The 24,003-nt window shown below is 52.2% G+C and overlaps 1 protein-coding gene across 1 annotated transcript in view; it reads left to right on the top strand.

Moving 5' to 3' along the window:
• The first annotated feature begins 688 nt into the window (after positions 1–688).
• The window catches only part of dnajc21 (DnaJ heat shock protein family (Hsp40) member C21), a 69,367-nt gene continuing 46,052 nt past the window's right edge, over positions 689–24,003 (top strand). Inside the window, exons 1-3 of the mRNA XM_078206466.1 lie at positions 689–957; positions 15,879–15,972; positions 18,004–18,127. Of these exons, the coding sequence (XP_078062592.1) occupies positions 861–957; positions 15,879–15,972; positions 18,004–18,127 (315 nt within the window). The 5' untranslated portion in view covers positions 689–860. The remainder of the gene's footprint in view (positions 958–15,878; positions 15,973–18,003; positions 18,128–24,003) is intronic.

Below are 24,003 nucleotides of genomic sequence, written 5' to 3'. Positions count from 1 at the left end.
GGGTGAGGGGGGAGGGGGGTGAGGGTGGTGAGGGGGGAGGGGGGTGAGGGGGGAGGGGGGTGAGGGGGGTGAGGGGGAGGGGGGTGAGGGGGGTGAGGGGGGAGGGGGGTGAGGGGGGGTGAGGGGGAGGGTGAGGGGGGTGAGGGGGAGGGGGAGGGGGGGGTGAGGGGGGTGAGGATGAGGGTGAGGGGGGTGAGGGGGAGGGGGGTGAGGGGGGGAGGGGGGTGAGGGTGAGGGGGGTGAGGGGGGTGAGGGGGAGGGGGGTGAGGGGGGGAGGGGGGTGAGGGTGAGGGGGGTGAGGGGGAGGTGAGGGGGGTGGGGAGGGGGGGGGGGAGGGGGGTGAGGATGAGGGTGAGGGGGGTGAGGGGGAGGGGGGTGAGGGGGGGGAGGGGGGTGAGGGTGAGGGGGGTGAGGGGGAGGGGGGTGCGGGTGAGGGGGGTGAGGGGGGGTGAGGGGGAGGGGGGTGAGGGGGGGAGGGGGGTGAGGGGGAGGGGGGTGAGGGGGGTGAGGGGGAGGGGGGAGGGGGGTGAGGGGGGGGAGGGGGGTGAGGGGGGGGAGGGGGGTGAGGGGGAGGGGGGAGGGGGGGAGTCCCCGCCCCCCCGCCCACTGGGAGCTGATTGGGAGTGAGAAAGGGGCGGGAGTCACTGATTGGTCAGGATGTAACCAATGGGAGCGCGGGTGCCGCCTCCTGGGTCAGCAGCATCGCGCCGGGCCGAGTGGACAGCAGCGGCCCAGCGGAGCGGGAGCGGAGCGGGCCCGAGCCGGGAGCCGGGAGTCGGGAGTCGGGAGGAGCCGAGCGGGCCCAGCCCAGCCCAGGCGGAGCGGAGCGGGCGGAGGCCGCGGGCCTGGGCCGCTGGGCGATGCGGTGTCACTATGAGGAGCTGGGGGTCGCCAGAGGCGTCACTGAGGAGGAGCTGAAGCGCGCTTACCGCAAACTGGCACGGAGATGGCACCCGGGTGAGAGGGGGGAGGGGTCGCGGCCCCTGGGGAGGGGAGGGGAGGGGGGTTCGTGGCCCCTGGGGGGGGAGGGGGGTTCGTGGCCCCTGGGGAGGGGGTGGGGGAGTGGGGGGGTTGCGGCCCCTGGGGGAGTGGGGGTCCGTGGCCCCTGGGGAGGGGGAGGGGGAGGGGAAGTGGGGGGGGTCGCGGCCCCTGGGGGAGTGGGGGGGGTCGCGGCCGCTGGGGGAGTGGGGGGGGTCGCGGCCCCTGGGGGAGTGGGGGGGGGTCGCGGCCCCTGTGGGAGTGGGGGGGGTCGCAGCCCCTGATGGGGGAGGGGGGGTCGCAGCCCCTGATGGGGGAGGGGGGGGTCGCGGCCCCTGATGGGGGAGGGGGGGGTCGCGGCCCCTGATGGGGGAGGGGGGGGTCGCGGCCCCTGATGGGGGAGGGGGGGGGTCGCGGCCCCTGATGGGGGAGGGGGGGTCGCGGCCCCTGATGGGGGAGGGGGGGGTTGCGGCCCCTGATGGGGGAGGGGGGGGTCGCGGCCCCTGATGGGGGAGGGGGGGGTCGCGGCCCCTGATGGGGGAGGGGGGGGTCGCGGCCCCTGATGGGGGGAGGGGGGGTCGCGGCCCCTGATGGGGGAGGGGGGGGGTCGCGGCCCCTGATGGGGGGAGGGAGGGGTCGCGGCCCCTGAGGGGGGAGGGGGGGTCGCGGCCCCTGATGGGGGGAGGGGGGGGTCGCGGCCCCTGATGGGGGAGGGGGGGGGTCGCGGCCCCTGATGGGGGGAGGGAGGGGTTGCGGCCCCTGAGGGGGGAGGGGGGGTCGCGGCCCCTGAGGGGGGAGGGGGGTCGCGGCCCCTGGGGGGGAGCGGGGAGGGGTGTCGTGGCCCCTGGGGGGGGAGGGGCGAGGGGGGTCGCGGCCCCTGGGGAGGGGGGGCTGCGTCCCCCGCTGCTGTCTGAAGCCCCCTCTCCCCTGTGGGCCTGTGCAGAATCAGACAGTTTCTCTCCGAGCCCCTCCCTCATCAACACCCCCAGCAACTCTCAACAGAACAGACCGTTCATACAGACAACCTTAGTACCACCCACAGCCTTGCTGGGATGAAATGGGTCGGTACATTATCCAGCTCTCGTTGAACCTTCACCCTCACAAAGGCCTCCTCCTGCAGATCTTTCCATGTCCCCCTCTGAGGCACCATCACACACAGCAGATAAACCTCCAAATTTAACCCATGGAGAGCGACTGGCCCGGATGAGCACTCTGATCCTGCATGGATCAGCTGGTGGGGGTATTGCATAGACACCTTCATCTCTCTTTACAACAAAGTATTCTCAGAGACCCCATGATCTACAGGCATTTAGAGACGCAAGGACTGATTAGGGACAGTCAGCATGGCTTTGTGAGTAGAAAATCATGTCTCTCAAATTTGATTGAGTTTTTTGAAGGGGTAACCAAGAAGGTAGATGAGGGCAGTGCAGTTGATGTTGTCTACATGGACTTTAGCAAGGCCTTTGACAAGGTACCGCATGGTAGGTTGTTGCATAAGGTTAAATCTCAGGGGATCCAGGGTGAGGTATCTAAATGGATACAAAATTGGCTTCTTGACAGAAAGAAGTTTTAACAACACCAGGTTAAACATAGAAACATAGAAAACTACAGCACAAAACAGGCCCTTCGGCCCCACAAGTTGTGCCGAACATATCCCTACCTTTTAGGCCTACCTATATCCCTCCATCCTATTAAGTCCCATGTACTCATCCAGGAGTCTCTTAAAAGACCCGATTGAGTTTACCTCCACCACCACTGATGGCAGCCGATTCCACTCGCCCACCACCCTCTGTGTGAAAAACATCCCCCTAACATTTCCCCTGTACCTACCCCCCAGCACCTTAAACCTGTGTCCTCTCGTAGCAGCCATTTCCACCCTGGGAAAAAGCCTCTGAGAGTCCACCCAATCTATGCCTCTCAACATCTTATATACCTCTATTAGGTCTCCTCTCATCCTACGTCTCTCCAAGGAGAAAAGACCGAGCTCCCTCAGCCTATCCTCATAAGGCATGCCACTCAATCCAGGCAACATCCTTGTAAATCTTGTTCACAAACAGGGCATATAAAGACACAGACTCAGTAAATTGAGTTTGTGTCTTTATATGCCCTGTTTGTGAACAGAATTCCCACTCACCTGAAGAAGGGGCTTGGAGCTCCGAAAGCTTGTGTGGCTTTTGCTACCAAATAAACCTGTTGGACTTTAACCTGGTGTTGTTAAACTTCTTACTGTGTTTACCCCAGTCCAACGCCGGCATCTCCACTTCTTGACAGAAGCCAGAGGGTGGTTGTAGAGGGTTGTTTTTCAAACTGGAGGCCTGTGATCAGCGGTGTGCCTCAGGGATCAGTGCTGGGCCCACTGTTATTTGTCATTTATATTAATGATTTGGGTGAGAATATAGGAGGCATGGTTAGTAAGTTTGCAGATGACACCAAGATTGGTGGCATAGTGGACCATTAAATGGTAGGGCATTGGGGAGAGTTACAGAACAAAGAGATCTCTGGGTACATGTTCATAGCTCCTTGAAAGTGGAGTCACAGGTGGACAGAGTGGTGAAGAAGGCATTCGGCATGCTTGGTTTCATCGGTCAGAACATTGAATACAGGAGTTGGGACGTCTTGTTGAAGTTGTACAAGACATTGGTAAGGCCACCCTTGGAATACTGTGTACAATTCTGGTCACCCTATTATAGAAAGGATATTATTAAACTAGAAAGAGTGCAGAAAAGATTTACTCGGATGCTACCGGGACTTGATGGTTTGAGTTATAAGGAGAGGCTGAATAGACTGGGACTTTTTTCTCTGGGGTGTAGGCGGCTGAGGGGTGATCTTATAGAGGTCTATAAAATAATGAGGGGCACAGATCAGCTGGATAGTCAATATCTTTTCCCAAAGGTAGGGGAGTCTAAAACTAGAGGGCATAGGTTTAAGGTGAGAGATATAAAGGGTCCAGAGGGGCGATCTTTTCACACAGAGGGTGGTGAGTGTCTGGAACAAGCTGCCAGAGGTAGTAGTAGAGGCGGGTACAATTTTGTCTTTTAAAAATTATTTAGACAGTTACATGAGTAAGATGGCTATCGAGGGATATGGGCCAAATGCGGGCAATTGGGACTAGCTTAGTTGTTAAAATAAAAGGGTGGCATGGACAAGTTGGGCTGAAGGGCTGTAAACCTCTATGACTGTGACTATAACTCTGTAACAATCTGAGGTCCCTATCTGCTTCAAGAAGACGACCATCATCCTGCTACCAAAGAAAAGCCAAGCAGCGTGCCTTCATGACTATCGGCCGGTGGCTCTGATATCCATCATTATGAAGTGCTTCGAAAGGTTAGTCATGGCACGAATCAATTCCAGCCTCCCGGACTACCTGGATCCACTACAGTTCACCTACCGCCGCAACAGGTCCACAGCAGACACCATCTCCCTGGCCCTGCACTCAACCCTGGAACACTTAGATAACAAGGACACCTATGTCAGACTCCTATTTATTGACAACAGCTCAGCCTTCAACACCATTATTCCAAACACTCATCTTCAGACTTCATGGCCTGGGCCTCCCTTTACGACTGGATCCTGAACTTTTTAACCCAAAGACCACAATCAGTAAGGATAGGCAACAACACCTCCTCCACGATCATCCTCAACACCGGTGCCCCACAAGGCTGTGCTCTCAGCCCCCTATTATACTCCTTTACACAGAGGGCGGCATGGTAGCACAGTGGTTAGCACTGCTGCTTCACAGCTCCAGGGACCTGGGTTCGATTCCCGGCTCGGGTCACTGTCTGTGTGGAGTTTGCACATTCTCCTCGTGTCTGCGTGGGTTTCCTCCAGGTGCTCCGGTTTCCTCCCACAATCCAAAGATGTGCGGGTTAGGTTGATTGGCCATGCTAAAATTGCCCCTTAGTGTCCTGAGATGTGTCGGATTAGCGGGTAAAATATGTAGGGATATGGGGGTAGAGCCTGGGTGGGATTGTGGTCGGTGCAGACTCGATGGGCCGAATGGCCTCTTCCTGCACTGTAGGGTTTCTATGGTTTCTATGATATGACTGTGTGGCCAAATTCCCCTCCAATTCGATTTTCAAGTTTGCTGATGACACCACCGTAGTGGGTCGGATCTCAAACAATGACGAGACAGAGTACAGGAATGAGATAGAGAATCTGGTGAACTGGTGTGGCAACAATAATCTCTCCCTCAATGTCAACAAAACGAAGGAGATTGTCATCGACTTCAGGAAGCGTAAAGGAGAACATGCTCCTGTCTACATCAATGAAGTAGAAATGGTCGAGAGCTTCAAGTTTCTAGGTGACCAGATCACCAACAACCTGTCCTGTTCCCTCCATGCCGATGTTATTGTTAAGAAAGCCCACCAAAGCCTCTACTTTCTCAGGAGGCTAAAGAAATTTGGCATGTCCGCTACAACTCTCATCAGCTTTTACAGATGCACCAAAGAAAGCATTCTTTCTGGTTGTATCACAGCTTGGTATGGCTCCTGCTCTGTCCAAGACGGCAAGAAACTACAAAGGATTGTGAACATAGACCAGTCCATCACTCAAACCAAGCTCCAATCCATTGAAACTGTCTACACTTCCTGCTGCCTGGGAACAGCAGCCAGCATATTTCATTTGGGGAGGCGATGGCCCAGTGCTATTATCGCTAGAGGACTAATCCAGGAACTCAGCTAATGTCCTCGGGACCCGGATTCGAATCCCGCCATGGCAGATGGTGGAATTTGAATTCAGTTAAAAAAAATCTGGAATTAAGAATCAACCGATGGCCATGAAATTATTGTCGATTGTGGGAAAAACCCGTCTGGTTCACTAATGTCCTTTAGGGAAGGAAATCTGCCGTCCTTACCTGGTCTGGCCTACACGTGACTCCAGACCCATCGCAATGTGGTTGGTTGGCTCTCAACTGCCCTCCAAGGGCAACTAGGGATGGCCAACCAGCGACGCCCATGTCCCACAAATGAATTTTTAAAAAAATCAAGGACCCCATGCACCACGGACATTCTCTCTTCCGCCTTCTGTCGGGAAAACACGCACCAACCGACTCTAGAGCAGCAGCTTCCCTGCTGCCATCAGACTTTTGAATGGACCTAACACACATTTGGGTTCTCAACACCCTATATTGGTAACTGTAACATTATATTCTGCACCCTCGCCTTTCCTTCTCCCCTATGTTCTCTATGAGCGGTATGCTTTGTACAGGCGCAGGAAACAATACTTTTCACTGTATGCCAATACATAGTCATAGAGGTTTACAGCATAGAAACAGGCCCTTCAGCCCAACTTGTCCATGCCGCCCTTTTTTTTTAAAACCCCTAAGCTAATCCCAATTGCCCGCATTTGGCCCATATCCCTCTATACCCATGTAACTGTCTAAATGCTTTTTAAAAGATAAAATTGTACCCGCCTCTACTCCTACCTCTGGCAGCTTGTTCCAGACACTCACCACCCTCTGTGTGAAAAAATTGCCCCTCTGGACACTTTTGTATCTCTCCCCTCGCACCTTAAACCTATGCCCTCTAGTTTTAGACTCCCCTACCTTTGGGAAAAGATATTGACTATCTAGCTGATCTGTGCCCCTCATTATTTTATAGACCTCTATAAGGTCACCCCTCAGCCTCCTACGCTCCAGAGAAAAAAGTCCCAGTCTATCCCGCCTCTCCTTATAACTCAAACCATCAAGTTCCAGTAGCATCCTAGTAAATCTTTTCTGCACTCTTTCTAGTTTAATAATATCCTTTCTATAATAGGGTGACTAGAATTACACACAGTATTCCAAGTGTGGCCTGACCAATGTCTTGTACAACTTCAACAAGCCATTCCTGTCACAAGACATACATGTGACAATTTAATTCAATTCTACCAGAGGTAGGGGTGCCAGTAAGATTGCCAAGTTTGGAATTAAATTTCCATCATAATTTACGAGGCCAAGAAACGATTTTAATTCCGTTGTATTGCTTAGTGTTGGAGCTTTCCTGTGGCTCTTACCAGTTCCTCGACTGGGTGGAGGCCGTCTTTGTCAACCCCATATCCGAGGTTCGTTACCTCAGCTGTTTGGAAAATGCATTTCTCTGTTTTTAGTCTGACCCCGACTTCTGAAAACTGTTGCAAGTCTTCCTCTAAATTTTCATGGTGTTCCTTGACTGGCTCCTGTGTTTTGAACATTGTCTCAGTAAACTGCTACTCTGGGTATTCGCTGCTATATTCCTTCCATTACTCTCTGGAAAACGGCACATGCTGCAGATACCTGAAAGGGTAGGCGGGTGAATTCGTACAAACCCTTGTGCCTGTTTACCGTCAGGTACTTTCTTGATGACTCTTCTCGTTCTAACGGGAGGTGCGCGTGACTCACATCCAGCTGTGTGACTATCTGGCCTCCGGATAGCTTTGCATCGAGGTTGTCTATTTGTGGCACTGGATATTTCTCCAAGCGAGACGCTCTGTTCATCGTCATTTTATAATCACGGAGGCAGATTGTGTTGTCGGGCTTTAACACCGGGACTACCGGTGTGGCCCACTCAGAAAATTACACGGGTCGAATTATCCCCAGCTCTTCTAATCGCTTCAGTTTGGTCTCCATGTTCACTCATAGCGCGTATGGAACTGGTCTAGCCTTAAAAAATCCCGGTTGAGCATCTGTGTCTATGGAAATGTTTGCCTTGACCCCTTTTATTTTTCCAAGGCCTGTCTGGAAAACCTCTGGGTGCTTTCCTATTCCCTCAGATAAGTTTTCTGCCCATTTTGAAAATTTGCTGCCAATCCAGTTGCTTCCCAAAAGGCTGGGCCCTGGTCCTTGTACCAATATCAACAGGAGCCGGACTGTTTGCTGCCCGTGTGTGACTGGGGTTACAGTGGTTCCGATTACTTGTAATGGCTCTCCTGTATAAATTGCCAATCTTGCCTTAGTGTCCCTCAACTGGAGTGAAGAGAAACCCAATCATAATCTTTGAAATTCTCACTCCCCGCAATGTTACTGCAGCTCCCGTGTCCACCTCCCTGGTCATTGGGTGTCCAATTCACCCGGAGCTGTATCGGGGCCCCCTTCGATGTGGTGACAATTTAATTGTGCTTGATCCTTCTCTTCAGCCTGATTATCTGATAGGTTCTGTTTTGGGGTGGTGTCGCCCTTTGATAGGGTCGCTGTGCGCTCTGTGTGTTTCGGTCACCTTGCTTGGGGTGGGCTCCCTGGCTGCCTACACAGCGCTATTGTGCTGCCGCACCCTGAACTGCATCATTCCCTCACATCCGGTCCCGGGAATTCCGGGTTTCCTTGCTTGCTTGTTTTCCCTCACCCAAGGCTGGGGATCACGAGTATGTTCAACTGGCATCCCGAGTCTGCAGCAGGTTCGCCCGAACCTAAGGACATTACTACCGAGAGATAAAGACAAAATACTGCGGATGCTGGAATCTGAAACAAAAACAGAAAATGCTGGAAAATCTCAGCAGGTCTGACAGCGTCTGTGGAGAGAGAAAGAGAGCTAACATTTTGAACTGAAACACCGGCTCTATTTTCTCTCCACAGATGCTGTCAGAGCTGCTGAGATTTTCCAGCAGTTTCTGTTTTTGTTATCTCTCGCTCCTTGCAGTTCCCGGACACCCTCCCTCCTCATTTCTCCCGAGCTAAAGCCCGCATGATGGCTTTTTAAATCGAGGTTTGGTTCTGTCAAAAACCTTTTTTGTGTTGCTTGATCATTTATGCCGCATACTAATCGGTCTCTCAGCACTTCCCGCAATGCTGGGCCATACTCGCAATGACCCACCAGATTTGTTAGTCAGGAATTCCCTCACTGGTTCCCCTGTAAATCCAGTCGCTGTATTGAATCTGAACCATTGCAAGATCACAGAAGGTTTAGGATCGTAATGATTTCCCACCATTTCCACTAACTTGTCTTGGACCCGTGTTGCCGAATACGGCAGACATTTTATAATGCTGAATGTTGCAGCCCCACACACACTCATCCGGGGGACGTTTTGCTGATTATCTGCTATTTTGTTGCCTGAAGGAAGGGCCTCATTCTCTCAGCATATTGTGGCCAGTCCTCAATACTCGGGTCGTATAGATCCAATTTCCCAAAAAATGGCATTACAAAAACTGAATGATACAGGCTCACCAGGATCTGATCAGTAAGGTTACCAAAACTTTCCTTTTACCTCGTCGCTAGTATAATAACTCCAGGAGTCGGCTGTAAGGGAACAGTGCTTGAGGAGAGGAACAGTGAAACTGTTGGAGAAGATTCTTAGGAATAGGATCTATACACATTTGGAACTGAATGGTCTTGTTAGCAACAGACTGCATGGTTTTGTACGAGGGAGGTCATGTCTCACTAATTTAATTGAGTTTTTTGAAGAGGTGACAAAAATGATTGACGAGGGAAGGGCCTTGGATGTTGTCTACATGGACTTTAGTAAAGCATTCGACAAGGTCCCTCCTGGCAGGCTGGCGCAAAAGATTAAATCTTGCGGGATCAGGGGTGAACTAGCTCGACGGATTCAGAACTGGCTTGGCCATAGAAGTGGAGATGCCGGCGTTGGACTGGGGTAAACACAGTAAGAAGTTTAACAACACCAGGTTAAAGTCCAACAGATTTATTTGGTAGCAAAAGCCACACAAGCTTTCGCCACAGCGAAAAACCGCACCGACCTCCTCAGAAGACAAACACGGGACACAGTGGACAGAGTACCCTTCGTTGTCCAGTACTTCCCCGGAGCGGAGAAGCTACGGCATCTCCTCCGGAGCCTTCAACATGTCATTGATGAAGACGAACATCTCGCCAAGGCCATCCCCACACCCCCACTTCTTGCCTTCAAACAACCGCACAACCTCAAACAGATCATTGTCCGCAGCAAACTACCCAGCCTTCAGGAGAACAGTGACCATGACACCACACAACCCTGCCACAGCAACCTCTGCAAGACGTGCCGGATCATCGACACGGATGCCATCATCTCACGTGAGAACACCATCCACCAGGTACACGGTACATACTCTTGCAATTCGGCCAACGTTGTCTACCTGATACGCTGCAAGAAAGGATGTACCGAGGCATGGTACATTGGGGAAACTATGCAGACGCTGCGACAACGGATGAATGAACACCGCTCGACAATCACCAGGCAAGACTGTTCTCTTCCTGTTGGGGAGCACTTCAGCGGTCACGGGCATTCGGCCTCTGATATTCGGGTAAGCGTTCTCCAAAGCGGCCTTCGCGACACACGACAGCGCAGAGTTGCTGAGCAGAAACTGATAGCCAAGTTCCGCACACACAAGGACGGCCTCAACCGGGATATTGGGTTTATGTCACACTATTTGTAACTCCCACAGTTGCGTGGACCTGCAGAGTTTCACTGGCTGTCTTGTCTGGAGACAATACACATCTTTTTAGCCTGTCTTGATGCTCTCTCCACTCACATTGTTTTGTTTCTTAAAGACTTGATTAGTTGTAAGTATTCGCATTCCAACCATTATTCATGTAAATTGAGTCTGTGTCTTTATAAGCTCTGTTTGTGAACAGAATTCCCACTCACCTGAAGAAGGGGCTTAGAGCTCCGAAAGCTTGTGTGGCTTTTGCTACCAAATAAACCTGTTGGACTTTAACCTGGTGTTGTTAAACTTCTTACTGTGTTGGCCATAGAAGACAGAGGGTAGCAGCGAAAGGGCGTTTTTCTGATTTGGAGGTCAGTAACTAGGGGTGTTCCGCAGGGATCAGTGCTGGGACCTCTGCTGTTTGTAATATATGTTTAAATTACTTGGAAGAAAACATAGCAAGTTTGTGGATGATACTGAAATTGGTAGAGTTGCGGATAGTGATGAACATTGTCAGAGAATACAGCAGGATATTGATAGGCTGGAAAATTGGGCGGAGGAATGACAGATGGAATTTAATCCGGACAAATGTGAGGCGATACATTTTGGTAAAACCAATTCAGGTGGGAGCTATAAAATAAATGGCAGAACAATCAGGAGCGCAGACACACAGAGAGATCTGGGAGGACAGGTTCTTGAAAGTGGCAGCTCAGGTGGAAAAGGTGTTGAAGAAAACATATGGCACGCTAGCCTTCATTGGACGGGGCAGCGAGTAGAAAAGTTGGCAAATTATGTGACAGTTTTGTCCTTTGTCCTTTTCCAAAGTCAGCCTAAACCTCGTGATACAATGATCACTATTTCCTAAATGTTCCCCACTCGCACTCGATCCACTCAGCCCACCTCATTTCTGAGGAGCTGATGTAGCAGGAGGGAGTCTCTGGATTACTAGTTGTGACAAAACCTCGACGACACTGCCCCTGGGAGTTACTGCTCCCCGCACTGTGCTGGGCTCCAGGAAGGGTGGGGGGGTTACTGCTCCCCGCACTGTGCTGGGCTCCAGGAAGGGTGGGGGGGTTACTGCTCCCCGCACTGTGCTGGGGGTCAGTGGGGGTTACTGCTCCCCGCACTGTGCTGGGGGTCGGTGGGGGTTACTGCTCCCCGCACTGTGCTGGGGGTCGGTGGGGGTTACTGCTCCCCACACTGTGCTGGGGGTCGGTGGGGGTTACTGCTCCCCGCACTGTGCTGGGGGTCGGTGGGGGTTACTGCTCCCCACACTGTGCTGGGGGTCGGTGGGGGTTACTGCTCCCCACACTGTGCTGGGGGTCGGTGGGGGTTACTGCTCCCCGCACTGTGCTGGGGGTCAGTGGGGGTTACTGCTCCCCGCACTGTGCTGGGGGTCAGTGGGGGTTACTGCTCCCCGCACTGTGCTGGGGGTCAGTGGGGGTTACTGCTCCCCGCACTGTGCTGGGGGTCAGTGGGGTCTCCTCTACCAGTGTAGAGGAGATACCCGATCCTCTACACTGGTAGAGGATCCCACCCTTCCATCCTCCTCTAACCTAATTATAAGTGTGGGGAAGTTTTTTGTTTTCTTTCTTTCTTGCTGGTAATGGCTTCAGGGATGGCAGTTCAGGCAGTATGCTGCATCTCCTGTGGGATGTATGTGGTGAGGAAATCCAGTAGTGTTTCAGGAGATTTTAGTTGTAAGAAGTGCATTAGATTGCAGCTTCTGGAGGAGCGTGTAAAGGAGCTGGAGGGGGAGGTAGAGGAACTCCGCATAATTCGGGAGGCGGAGGTGGAAGTTGATAAGAGTTATAGAGAAATAGTAACTCCTAGAAATGAGGCTTGGGTCAATGCCAGGAGGAGGGGTAAGAAGCAATCGGGAAGACAATCCCCTGGGGCGGTTCCCCTCCATAATAGGTTTTCGGTGCTGGAGGCTACAGTTGAGGAGGAATCAACTGAGCATAGAGAGCAGATCTCTGGGGGTGAGCCGAGTGAGAAAGCTCAGGTGGTTAGGGGCTGTAAAAGACTGGGCCTTGTGATTGGAGACTCCACAATTAAGGGGACAGATAGGAGGGTCGGAACTAAAGGTAGGGACTCAGGGTTGGTGTGTTGCCTACCAGGGGCTGGGGTCCGGGATGTGTCTGACAGGGTATTCAGGACTCTTAGGGGGGAGGGAGATAAACCACAAGTTATTGTACATGTGGGGACACACGACATAGGGAGGATAGGGGAAGGGGATATTAGGCAGGGATTTATGGAGTTGGGGTGGAAACTAAAGGCCAAGACTGACAGAGTGGTTATCTCTGGACTCTTGTCTGTACCACGGGATAGTTTAGAGAGGAATAGGGAGAGGGAAGGTTTGAATTCATGGCTGAGGGGATGGTGCAGGAGGGAGGGGTTCAGGTACTTAAGCAATTGGGGCTCGTACTGGGGAAGGTGTGACCTCTATGAGAAGGATGGTCTACACCTTAATCAGAAGGGGACCAATATCCTGGGGGGTAAATTTGCTAAGGCCATGCAGGGAGGTTTAAACTGATTCGGGGGGGGGGAGGGATCCTGAGTAGTGGGGCTGAAAGTGAGGGATGCATGGATGGGGACTGCAATGCACGGCATTGCAGAGGTGGGGTGGAGCAGGGTTTGAAATGTGTATACTTCAATGCCAGGAGTATTCGCAATAAAGTGGGTGAACTTGCAGCGTGGATCAGTACCTGGGACTTCGATGTTGTGGCTATTTCAGAGACATGGATAGAGCAGGGGCAGGAATGGATGCTGCAGGTCCCGGGGTTCAAATGTTTTAGTCGAAGTAGGGAAGGAGGTAGAAGAGGGGGAGGGGTAGCATTATTGGTCAGAGATTGTATCACAGTGTCAGAGAGGAGGTTTGATGAGGACTTATCTGTTGAGGTAGTATGGGCGGAGATTAGAAATAGGAGAGGAGAGGTCACCCTGTTGGGAGTCTTTTATAGACCTCCTAAAAGTTCTAGAGAGGTTGAGGAAAGGATTGCGGAGTCAATCCTGCTTAGGAGTGAAAGTAATAGGGCAATTGTTATGGGGGATTTTAACTTGACTAATATTGACTGGAATTGTTATAGCTCTAGCTCGTTAGAGGGGTCAGTTTTTGTTCAAAGCGTGCAGGAAGGTTTTTTGACTCAGTATGTAGACAGGCCAACTAGAGGTGAGGCTATATTGGATCTGGTGCTGGGAAATGAGCCAGACCAGGTGCTTGACTTGGAAGTTGGTGTGCATTTTGGTGATAGTGACCACAATTCGGTTACGTTCACCTTAGTGATGGAAAGGGATAGGCATGAACCTCGGGCCAGTGGTTTTAGCTGGGGGAAGGGTAATTATGAGGCTATTAGGAGAGAATTAGGAAACATAGGTTGGACTAGGAGATTACAGGGACTGGGAACGTCCGACATGTGGAGTTTTTTCAAGGAGCAGCTACTGCGAGTCTGTGATAGGTATGTCCCTGTCAGGCAAGGAGGAATTGGTAGGGCTAGGGAACCGTGGTGCACCAAAAAAGTTTCTTTGTTGGTTAAAAAGAAAAAGGAGGCTTATGTTCGGATGAGACGTGAGCACTCGGGTAGTGCACTAGAAAGCTTTAGATTGGCTAAGAGGGAGTTGAAGAGCGAGCTTAGAAGGGCTAAAAGGGGACATGAGAAGACTTTGGCGGATAGGGTTAAAGAGAATCCTAAGGCGTTCTATAGGTATGTCAAGAACAGAAGGTTGGTTAGGGCAAGTTTAGGGCCAGTTATAGATGGCAGAGGGAAGTTATGTGTGGAACCGGAGGAGATTGGTGAAGCATTGAACCAATATTTCTCTTCGGTGTTCACGCAAGGGGACATGAATATAGCTGAGGAGGACACTGGGTTGCAAGGGAGTAGAATAGACAGTATTACAGTTGATAAGGAGGATGTGCAGGATATTCTGGAGGGTCTGAAAATAGATAAATCCCCTGGTCCGGATGGGATTTATCCAAGGATTCTCTGGGAGGCAAGAGAAGTGATTGCAGAGCCTCTGGCTCTGATCTTCAGGTCGTCGTTGGCCTCTGGTATAGTACCAGAAGATTGGAGGTTAGCGAATGTTGTCCCATTGTTTAAGAAGGGGAACAGAGACTTCCCCGGGAATTATAGACCGGTGAGTCTCACTTCTGTTGTCGGCAAGATGTTGGAAAAAATTATAAGGGATAGGATTTATAGTTATTTGGAGAGTAATGAATTGATAGGTGATAGTCAGCATGGTTTTGTGGCAGGTAGGTCGTGCCTTACTAACCTTATTGAGTTTTTTGAGAAAGTGACCAAGGAGGTGGATGGGGGCAAGGCAGTGGACGTGGTATATATGGATTTTAGTAAGGCGTTTGATAAGGTTCACCATGGTAGGCTTCTGCAGAAAATGCAGATGTATGGGATTGGGGGTGATCTAGGAAATTGGATCAGGAATTGGCTAGCGGATAGGAAACAGAGGGTGGTGGTTGATAGTAAATATTCATCATGGAGTGCGGTTACAAGTGGTGTACCTCAGGGATCTGTTTTGGGGCCACTGCTGTTTGTAATATTTATTAATGATCTGGATGAGGGTATAGTTGGGTGGATTAGCAAATTTGCTGATGACACCAAAGTCGGTGGTGTGGTAGACAGTGAGGAAGGGTGTCGTAGTTTGCAGGAAGACTTAGACAGGTTGCAAAGTTGGGCCGAGAGGTGGCGGATGGAGTTTAATGCGGAGAAGTGTGAGGTAATTCACTTTGGTAGGAATAACAGATGTGTTGAGTATAGGGCTAACGGGAGGACTTTGAATAGTGTGGAGGAGCAGAGGGATCTAGGTGTATGTGTGCATAGATCCCTGAAAGTTGGGAATCAAGTAGATAAGGTTGTTAAGAAGGCATATGGTGTCTTGGCGTTTATTGGTAGGGGGATTGAATTTAGGAGTCGTAGCGTTATGTTGCAACTGTACACAACTCTGGTGCGGCCGCACTTGGAGTACTGTGTGCAGTTCTGGTCCCCACATTACAGGGGATGATTAGAGGTTTAGATAGGGTGGATAGTGATAGCCTTTTTCCTCTGATGGAGAAATCCAGCACGAGGGGGCATGGCTTTAAATTGAGGGGGGGTAGTTATAGAACCGATGTCAGGGGTAGGTTCTTTACCCAGAGGGTGGTGAGGGATTGGAATGCCCTGCCAGCATCAGTAGTAAATGCGCCTAGTTTGGGGGCGTTTAAGAGATCCGTAGATAGGTTCATGGACGAAAAGAAATTGGTTTAGGTTGGAGGGTCACAGTTTTTTTTTTAACTGGTCGGTGCAACATCGTGGGCCGAAGGGCCTGTTCTGCGCTGTAATGTTCTATGTTCTATGTTCTATGTTACTGCTCCCCGCACTGTGCTGGGGGTCATGGGGTCGGTGGGGGTTACTGCTCCCCGCACTGTGCTGGGGGTCAGTGGGGGTTACTGCTCCCCGCACTGTGCTGGGGGTCAGTGGGGGTTACTGCTCCCCGCACTGTGCTGGGGGTCAGTGGGGGTTACTGCTCCCCACACTGTGCTGGGATTCTGAATGAAGAGGGATGATGAATATCTGTGATAATCTGAAACATCAACTCTTCCCAGATAAGAATTTGGAAAATCCAGAGGAGGCAGCTGAAAGATTTAAACTGATCCAGGCAGCTTACGATGTACTGAGTGACCCTCAGGAGAAAGCATGGTGAGGCATGAAGGATCGCAACACAATGTCTCGCGGCGGGAGCGTGTCGGTGTCGCGGCGGGATTCGCCGCGGGAGCGGGTCGGCGCTGCGGGAATCGCCGCGGGAGCGGGTCGGCGCTGCGGGATTCGCCGCGGGAGCGGGTCAGCGCTGCGGGAATTGCCGCGGGAGCGGGTCGGCGCTGCGGGATTCGCCGCGGGGGTGCTTGCCGCTTTTCCACCTTTGCTGCCACGGGTGACGACGCGGGGGCGCATCGGTGCTGTGGGCGTTGCTGCAGGCGAGGGCCCTGCGGGGTAGGTGTTGCGGGCGATGCTGCGGAGGTGCTCATTGGCGCCACGGAGGCATGCGTTGGCATTGTGGGCGCCGCCGTGGGGGCGTGTCGGCATGGCGGGCATCACCATGGGTCACACACCGACACTGCAGGCAGGGGTGCACATTGGCGCAGAGGCACGTGTTGGCGCTGCGGGCGTTGCCGGGTGGGTGGGCATCGCAGCTGCGGGCATCGCCGCGGGCGCGCGTGTCGGTGCTGCGGGTATCACCGCGGGTGCGTCAGTGCAGCGGCTGTCGCTGTGGGCGCATCACCGCTGCGGGTTTCGCCGCGAGGGCGCCTGTCCGTGCTGCAGGTGTCGCCGCTGGGGCCGCCACGGTGCTGTGGGCGATGCCGCGGAGATGTGCGTTGGCGCCGCGGGCGACGCTGTGGGGGCGTGTGTCGGTGCTGCTGGAATCACCGTGGGAGCCTGTCGGAGCTGCGGCTGTTGCTGCGGGCGCATCGACGCTGCGGGTTTCGCCGTGGGGGCACTTGTCGCTGTTGCGGGTGTCGCCGTGTGACCGCCACGGTGTTGTGGGCGTTGCTGCAGGCATTGGCCCTGCGGTAGGTGCTGTGGGCGATGCTGTGGAGGTGCGCATTGGCGCCGCGGAGACGTGCGTTGGCGCCGCAGGCGTCGCTGTGGGGGCGTGTCGGCGCAGCGGGCATCACCGCGGGTCGTATGCCGGCACTGCGGGCGGGGGTGCGCATTGACGCAGAGGTGCTGTGGGTGTCACCGCGGTCGGTGCTGCGGGCGTCTGCGCAGGGGCGTGCTTCGGAGCTGCGGGTGTCGTAGTCACCGAGGGGGCGTGTCGGTGCTGCGGGCGTTGCCGCGGGGGCATGTGTAGCCACAGGGGCGCGCATTGGCGTGATTCGGCGCCGTGGGCACGTGTCGGCGTTGCGAGCGTCACCACGGGGCGCACGTCGGCGCTGTGGGCGTCACCGCCGGGGCGCGTTGGCGTTGTGGGTTGCGCGTTGCCATAGGGGCACGCGTCGGCGCAGAAGCGCTGCGGGCGTCGCCACGGTGGTGATGCGGGGGTGCGAGTCACCACTGTGGGTGCCGCCGCAGTGTTGGACGTTGGAGCTGCGGGCGTCGCCCGGGGGGGGCGTGTCGGTGTTGCGGGCGTCTCAACGGGCGCCTGTCACTCTTGCTGGTGTAGCCGCGGGGGCGCCTGTCGGTGCTGTGGGTGTCGCCATGGGGGAGCCTGTTGGTGCCACGGGGGCACATTGGTGCCGTGGGGGCGCATCGGTGCTGTGGGCGTTGCCGCGGGGCCACGTCTGCGCTGTGGGCGTTGCCGCGGGGCCACGTCTGCGCTGAGGGCGTCACCGCGGGGGTGTGCGTCGGCGCTGAGGGCGTCACCGCGGGGGTGTGCGTCGGCGCTGAGGGCGTCACCGCGGGGGTGTGCGTCGGCGCTGAGGGCGTCACCGCGGGGGTGTGCGTCGGCGCTGAGGGCGTCACCGCGGGGGTGTGCGTCGGCGCTGAGGGCGTCACCGCGGGGGTGTGCGTCGGCGCTGAGGGCGTCACCGCGGGGGTGTGCGTCGGCGCTGAGGGCGTCACCGCGGGGGTGTGCGTCGGCGCTGAGGGCGTCACCGCGGGGGTGTGCGTCGGCGCTGAGGGCGTCACCGCGGGGGTGTGCGTCGGCGCTGAGGGCGTCACCGCGGGGGTGTGCGTCAGCGCTGCCTCTGGCCACGCCTTGGTGCGGTCTCTTACTGTGCTTTCGGTGTACAGGTACGACAGCCATCGAGAGGCAATCCTGAAGGGTGGTCTGAATGGGGATTATGAGGATGAGAGTGTGGATCTGCTGCAGTATTTCACCACTGCGTGTTACTCTGGCTATGGAGATGATGAGCAGGTATGTATGAGAAGCTGGTTACAGGCTGCCATTGTTGCAGCTTGTCTGGGGTGAAGGGTTTGCTGCAATCTGCCCTGCCCAGCAGTCACTCAATGTCACTGTTTTTTGTGGGTGAAACAGGGGGCAGTGGGGGAGACCTTGTGTCAAGTGTCTGTTTAACCCCACACCTGAAGAAACGGCAGAGTCAGTGATAGCAGAACCATATTCCTCACCCAGGGAATCGCTCTGTCTGCTCATTAATCCTCCCAATATAGTTCCCCTCTCAGCTCAATGTTCCAGGGTACAGATGCTATAGGAAAGATAGAACAGGAGGTAAGAGAGGAGGGGGAGTTGCACTTTTGATTAGGGAAAGCATCACGGCCGTACTGAGAGGGGATATATCCGAGGGTTCAGCCACTGAGTCTATATGGGTAGAACTGAGAAATAGGAAGGGGGAAATCACTTGGATAGGATTGCACTATAGGCCCCCAAATAGTCGGCGGGAAATTGAGGAGCATATATGTAAGGAGATTACAGATAGCTCCAAGAAAAATAGGGTGGTAATAGAGATTTTAACTTTTCCAACATTGACTGGGACAGCCATAGTATTAGAGGGTTGGATGGAGAGAAATTTGTTGAGTGTATTCAGGAGGAATGTGGATGACCCGACTAGAGAGGGGGCAAAACTTGACCACCTCTTGGGAAAGAAGGAAGGGCAGGTGACAGAAGTGTTAGTGAGGGATCACTTTGGGACCAGTGACCATAATTCTATTAGTTTTAAGATAGCTATGGAGAATGATAGGTCTGGCCCAAAAGTTAAAATTCTAAATTGGGGCAAGGCCAATTTTGATGGTATCAGGCAGGAACTTTCAAAAGTTAATTGGGGGAGTCTGTGGGAAGGCAAAGGGTCGTCTGGTAAGTGGCAGGTTTTCAAAAGTGTGTTAACCAGGATTCAGGGTAAGCACATTCCTCTTAGAGTGAAGGGCAAGGCTGGCAGAAGTCGGGAACCCTGGATGACTTGGGATATTGAGGCCCTGGTCAAGAAGAAGAAGGAGGCACATGACGTGCATAGGCAGCTGGGATCAAGTGCATCTCTTGAAGAGTATCGGTGGTGTAGGACTAGAGTTAAGAGAGAAATCAGGAGGCCAAAAGGGGACACGAGATTGTTTTGGCAGATAAGGCAAAGGAGAATCCAAAGAGCTTCTACAAATACATAAAGGGCAAAAGAATAACTAGGGAGAGAGTAGGGCCTCTTAAGGATCAACTATGCGCGGATCCATAAGAGATGGGTGAGATCCTAAATGAATATTTCTCATCAGTATTTACTGTTGAGAAAAGCATGGATGTTAGGGAACTTGGGGAAATAAATAGTGATGTCTTGAGGAGTGTACATATTACAGAGAAGGAGGTGCTGGAAGTCTTAAAGCGCATCAAGGTAGATAAATCCCCGGGACCTGATGAGGTATATCCCAGGGCATTGTGGGAGGCTAGGGAGGAAATTGCGGGTCCCCTAGCCGAGATATTTGAATCATCAATAGTCACGGGTGAGGTCCCTGAAGATTGGAGGGTGGCAAATGTTGTGCCTTTGTTTAAAAAGGGCTGCAGGGAAAAGCCTGGGAACTACAGGCTAGTGAGCCTCACATCTGTGGTGGGTAAATTGTTGGAAGGTATTTTGAGAGACAGGATCTACAGGCATTTAGAGACACAAGGACTGATTAGGGACAGTCAGCATGGCTTTGTGAGTGGAAAATCATGTCTCACAAATTTGATTGAGTTTTTTGAAGGGGCAACCAAGAAGGTAGATGAGGGCAGTGCAGTTGATGTTGTCTACATGGACTTTAGCAAGGCCTCTGACAAGGAACCGCACGGTAGGTTGTTACATAAAGTTAAATCTCTCGGGATCCAGGGCGAGGCAGCCAATTGGTACAAAATTGGCTTGACGACAGAAGGCAGAGGGTGGTTGTAGAGGATTGTTTTTCAAACTGGAGGCCTGTGACCAGCGGTGTGCCTCAGGGATCAGTGCTGGGCCCACTGTTATTTGTCATTTATATTAATGATTTGGGTGAGAATATAGGAGGTATGGTTAGTAAGTTTGCAGATGACACCAAGATTGGTGGCATAGTGGACAGTGAAGAAGATTATCTCGGATTGCAACGGGATCTTGATCAGTTGGGTCAGTGGGCCGATGAATGGCAGATGGAGTTTAATTTAGATAAATTTTGGTCGATCGAACCAGGGCAGGACTTACTCAGTTAATGGTAGGGCGTTGGGAAGAGTTACAAAACAAAGAGATCTAGGGATACATGTTCATAGCTCCTTGAAAGTGGAGTCACAGATGGACAGAGTGGTGAAGAAGACATTCGGCATGCTTGGTTTCATTGGTCAGAATATTGAATACAGGATTGGAGAATAGCCAATGTTGTTCCTTTGTTTAAGAAGGGTAGCAAGAATAATCCAGGTAATTACAGGCCGGTGAGCCTTACATCAGCGGTAGGGAAATTATTGGAGAGGATTCTTCGAGACAGGATTTATTCCCACTTGGAAATAAGTGAACGTATTAGTGAGAGGCAACATGGTTTTGTGAAGGGGAGGTCGTGTCTCACGAACTTGATCGAGTTTTTCGAGGAAGTGACGAAGATGATTGATGAGGGTAGGGCAGTGGATGTTGTCTACATGGACTTCAGTAAGGTCTTTGACAAGGTCCCTCATGGCAGACTGGTGCAGAAGGTGAAGTTGCATGGGATCAGAGGTGAGCTGGCAAGGTGGATACAAAACTGGCTCGGTCAAAGAAGACAGAGGGTAGCAGTGGAAGGGTGCGTTTCTGAATGGGGGGCTGTGACAAGTGGTGTTCCTCAGGGATCAGTGCTGGGACTTTTGCTGTTTGTAATATATATAAATGATTTGAAGGAAAATGTAAGTGTATTGATTAGTAAGTTTGCGGACGACCCAAAGGTTGGTGTATTTGCGGATAGTGATGAGGACCATCAGAGGATACAGCAGGATATAGATCAGTTGGATACTTGGGCGGAGAGATGGCAGATGGAGTTTAATCTGGACAAATGTGAGGTAATGCATTTTTGAAGGTCTAATACAGATAGGAAATCTACAGTAAATGGCAGAACCCTTAAGAGTATTGATAGGCAAAGGGATCTGGGTGTACAGGTACACAGGTCACTGAAAGTGGCAATGCAGGTGGAGAAGGTAGTCAAGAAGGCATACGGCATGCTTGCCTTCATCGGCTGGGGCATTGAGTTTAAAAATTGGCAAGTCATGTTGCAGCTTTATAGAACCTTATTTCGGCCGCACTTGGAATATAGTGTTCAATTCTGGTCGCTACACTACCAGAAGGATGTGGAGGCTTTGGAGAGGGTTACAGAAAAGATTTACCAGGATGTTGCCCGGTATGGAGGGCATTAGCTATGAGGCAAGGTTGGAGAAACTTGGTTTGTTCTCACTGGAGCGACGGAGGTTGAGGGGAGACCTGATAGAAGTCTACAAGATTATGAGAGGCATGGACAGAGTGGATAGTCAGAAGCTTTTTCCCAGGTGGAAGAGTCAATTACTAGGGGGCAGAGGTTTAAGGTGCGAGGGGCAAGGTTTAAAGGAGATGTACGAGGCAGATTTTTTACACAGTGAGTGGTGGGTGCCTGGAACTCGCTGCCGGAGGAGGTAGTGGAAGTGGATACAGTACTGGCTTTTAAGGGGCGTCTTGACAAGTACATGAATCAGATGGGAATAGAGGGATATGGTCCCCGGAAGGGTCGGGGGTTTGAGTTCAGTCGGGCAGCATGGTCGGTGCAGGCTAGGAGGGCCGAAGGGCCTGTTCCTGTGCTGTAATTTTCTTTGTTCTTTGAATGCATTTTAGAAAAAGATAAAAAAACTCATCAGGAGTTGGGACGTCTTGTTGAAGTTGTACAAGACATTGGTAAGGCCACACTTGGAATACTGTGTGCAATTCTGGTCACCCTATTAGAGAAAGGATATTATTAAACTAGAAAGAGTGCAGAAAAGATTTACTAGGATGCTACCAGGACTTGATGGTTTGAATTATAAGGAGAGGCTGGATAGACTGGGACTTTTTTCCCATGAACGTAGGAGGCTGAGGGGTGATCTTATAGAGGTCACGTTGTTAGGAGTTTACTATAGGCCCCCAAATAGTAATAGAGATGTGGAGGAAGAAATTGCTAAGCAGATTATGGATATGTGTGGGGGTCACAGGGTAGTTGTCATGGGGGACTTTAACTTTCCAAATATTGATTGGAACCTTTGTAGGTCGAATAGTTTGGATGGGGCACTTTTTGTGCAGTGTGTGCAGGAGGGTTTCCTGACACAATATAGGCCGACAAGGGGTGAGGCCACATTGGATTTGGTACTGGGAAATGAACCGGGCCAAGTGTTAGATTTGGTTGTGGGAGAGAACTTTGGAGATAGTGACCACAATTCTGTGTCTTTTGTTATTGCAATGGAGAGGGATAGGGCCGGACGGCAGGGCAAGGCTTACAATTGGTGGAGAGGTAATTATGATGCGATTAGGCAAGAATTAGGGGGCATAAGATGGGAACAGAAACTGTCAGGGAAAGGCACTGATGAAAAGTGGAACTTTTTCAAGGAACAAATACTGGGTGTCCTTGATAGGTATGTCCCTGTCAGGCAGGGAGGAAATGGCCGAGTGAGGGAACCGTGGTTCACAAAAGAGGTGGAATGTCTTGTGAAAAGGAAGAGGGAAGCTTATGTAGGGATGAGGAAACAAGGTTCAGATGGCTCGATTGAGGGTTACAAGTTAGCAAGGAATGAGCTGAAAAAGGGGCTGAGGAGAGCTAGGAGGGGACATGAGAAGTCCTTGGCGGGTCGGATCAAGGAAAACCCCAAGGCTTTTTACTCTTATGTGAGGAATAAAAGAATGACCAGGGTGAGGTTAGGGCCGGTCAAGGACAGTGGTGGGAACTTGTGTATGGAATCAGTAGAGATAGGCGAGGTGATGAATGAATACTTTTCTTCAGTGTTCACCAAGGAGAGGGGCCATGTTTTTCAGGAAGAGAAGGTGTTACAGGCTAATAGGCTGGAGGAAATAGATGTTCGGAGGGAGGATGTATTGGCAGTTTTGAATAAACTGAAGGTCGATAAGTCCCCTGGGCCTGATGAAATGTATCCTAGGATTCTTTGGGAGGCGAGGGATGAGATTGCAGAGCCTTTGGCTTTGATCTTTGGGTCCTCGCTGTCCACGGGGATGGTGCCAGAGGACTGGAGAGTGGCAAATGTTGTTCCTCTGTTTAAGAAAGGGAATAGGAATGACCCTGGTAATTATAGACCGGTTAGTCTGACTTCGGTGGTTGGTAAATTGATGGAAAAGGTCCTTAGGGATGGGATTTACGACCATTTAGAAAGATGCGGATTAATCCGGGATAGTCAGCACGGATTTGTGAAGGGCAAATCGTGCCTCACAAATTTGATAGAATTTTTTGAGGAGGTAACTAGGTGTGTTGATGAAGGTAGGGCGGTTGATGTCATATACATGGATTTTAGTAAGGCGTTTGATAAGGTCCCCCATGGTCGGCTTATGATGAAAGTAAGGAGGTGTGGGATAGAGGGAAAGTTGGCCGATTGGATAGGTAACTGGCTATCTGATCGAAGACAGAGGGTGGTGGTGGATGGAAAATTTTCGGACTGGAGGCAGGTTGCTAGCGGAGTGCCGCAGGGATCGGTGCTTGGTCCTCTGCTCTTTGTGATTTTTATTAATGACTTAGAGGAGGGGGCTGAAGGGTGGATCAGTAAATTTGCTGATGACACCAAGATTGGTGGAGTAGTGGATGAGGTGGAGGGCTGTTGTAGGCTGCAAAGAGACATAGATAGGATGCAAAGCTGGGCTGAAAAATGGCAAATGGAGTTTAACCCTGATA

Source organism: Mustelus asterias, unplaced genomic scaffold (assembly GCF_964213995.1).
Source record: "Mustelus asterias unplaced genomic scaffold, sMusAst1.hap1.1 HAP1_SCAFFOLD_1517, whole genome shotgun sequence".
Classification (NCBI taxonomy): Eukaryota; Metazoa; Chordata; class Chondrichthyes; order Carcharhiniformes; family Triakidae; genus Mustelus; species Mustelus asterias.
The sequence above is the reverse complement of the archived record's forward strand: the minus strand, read 5'-3'. Positions and strand labels throughout refer to the sequence as shown.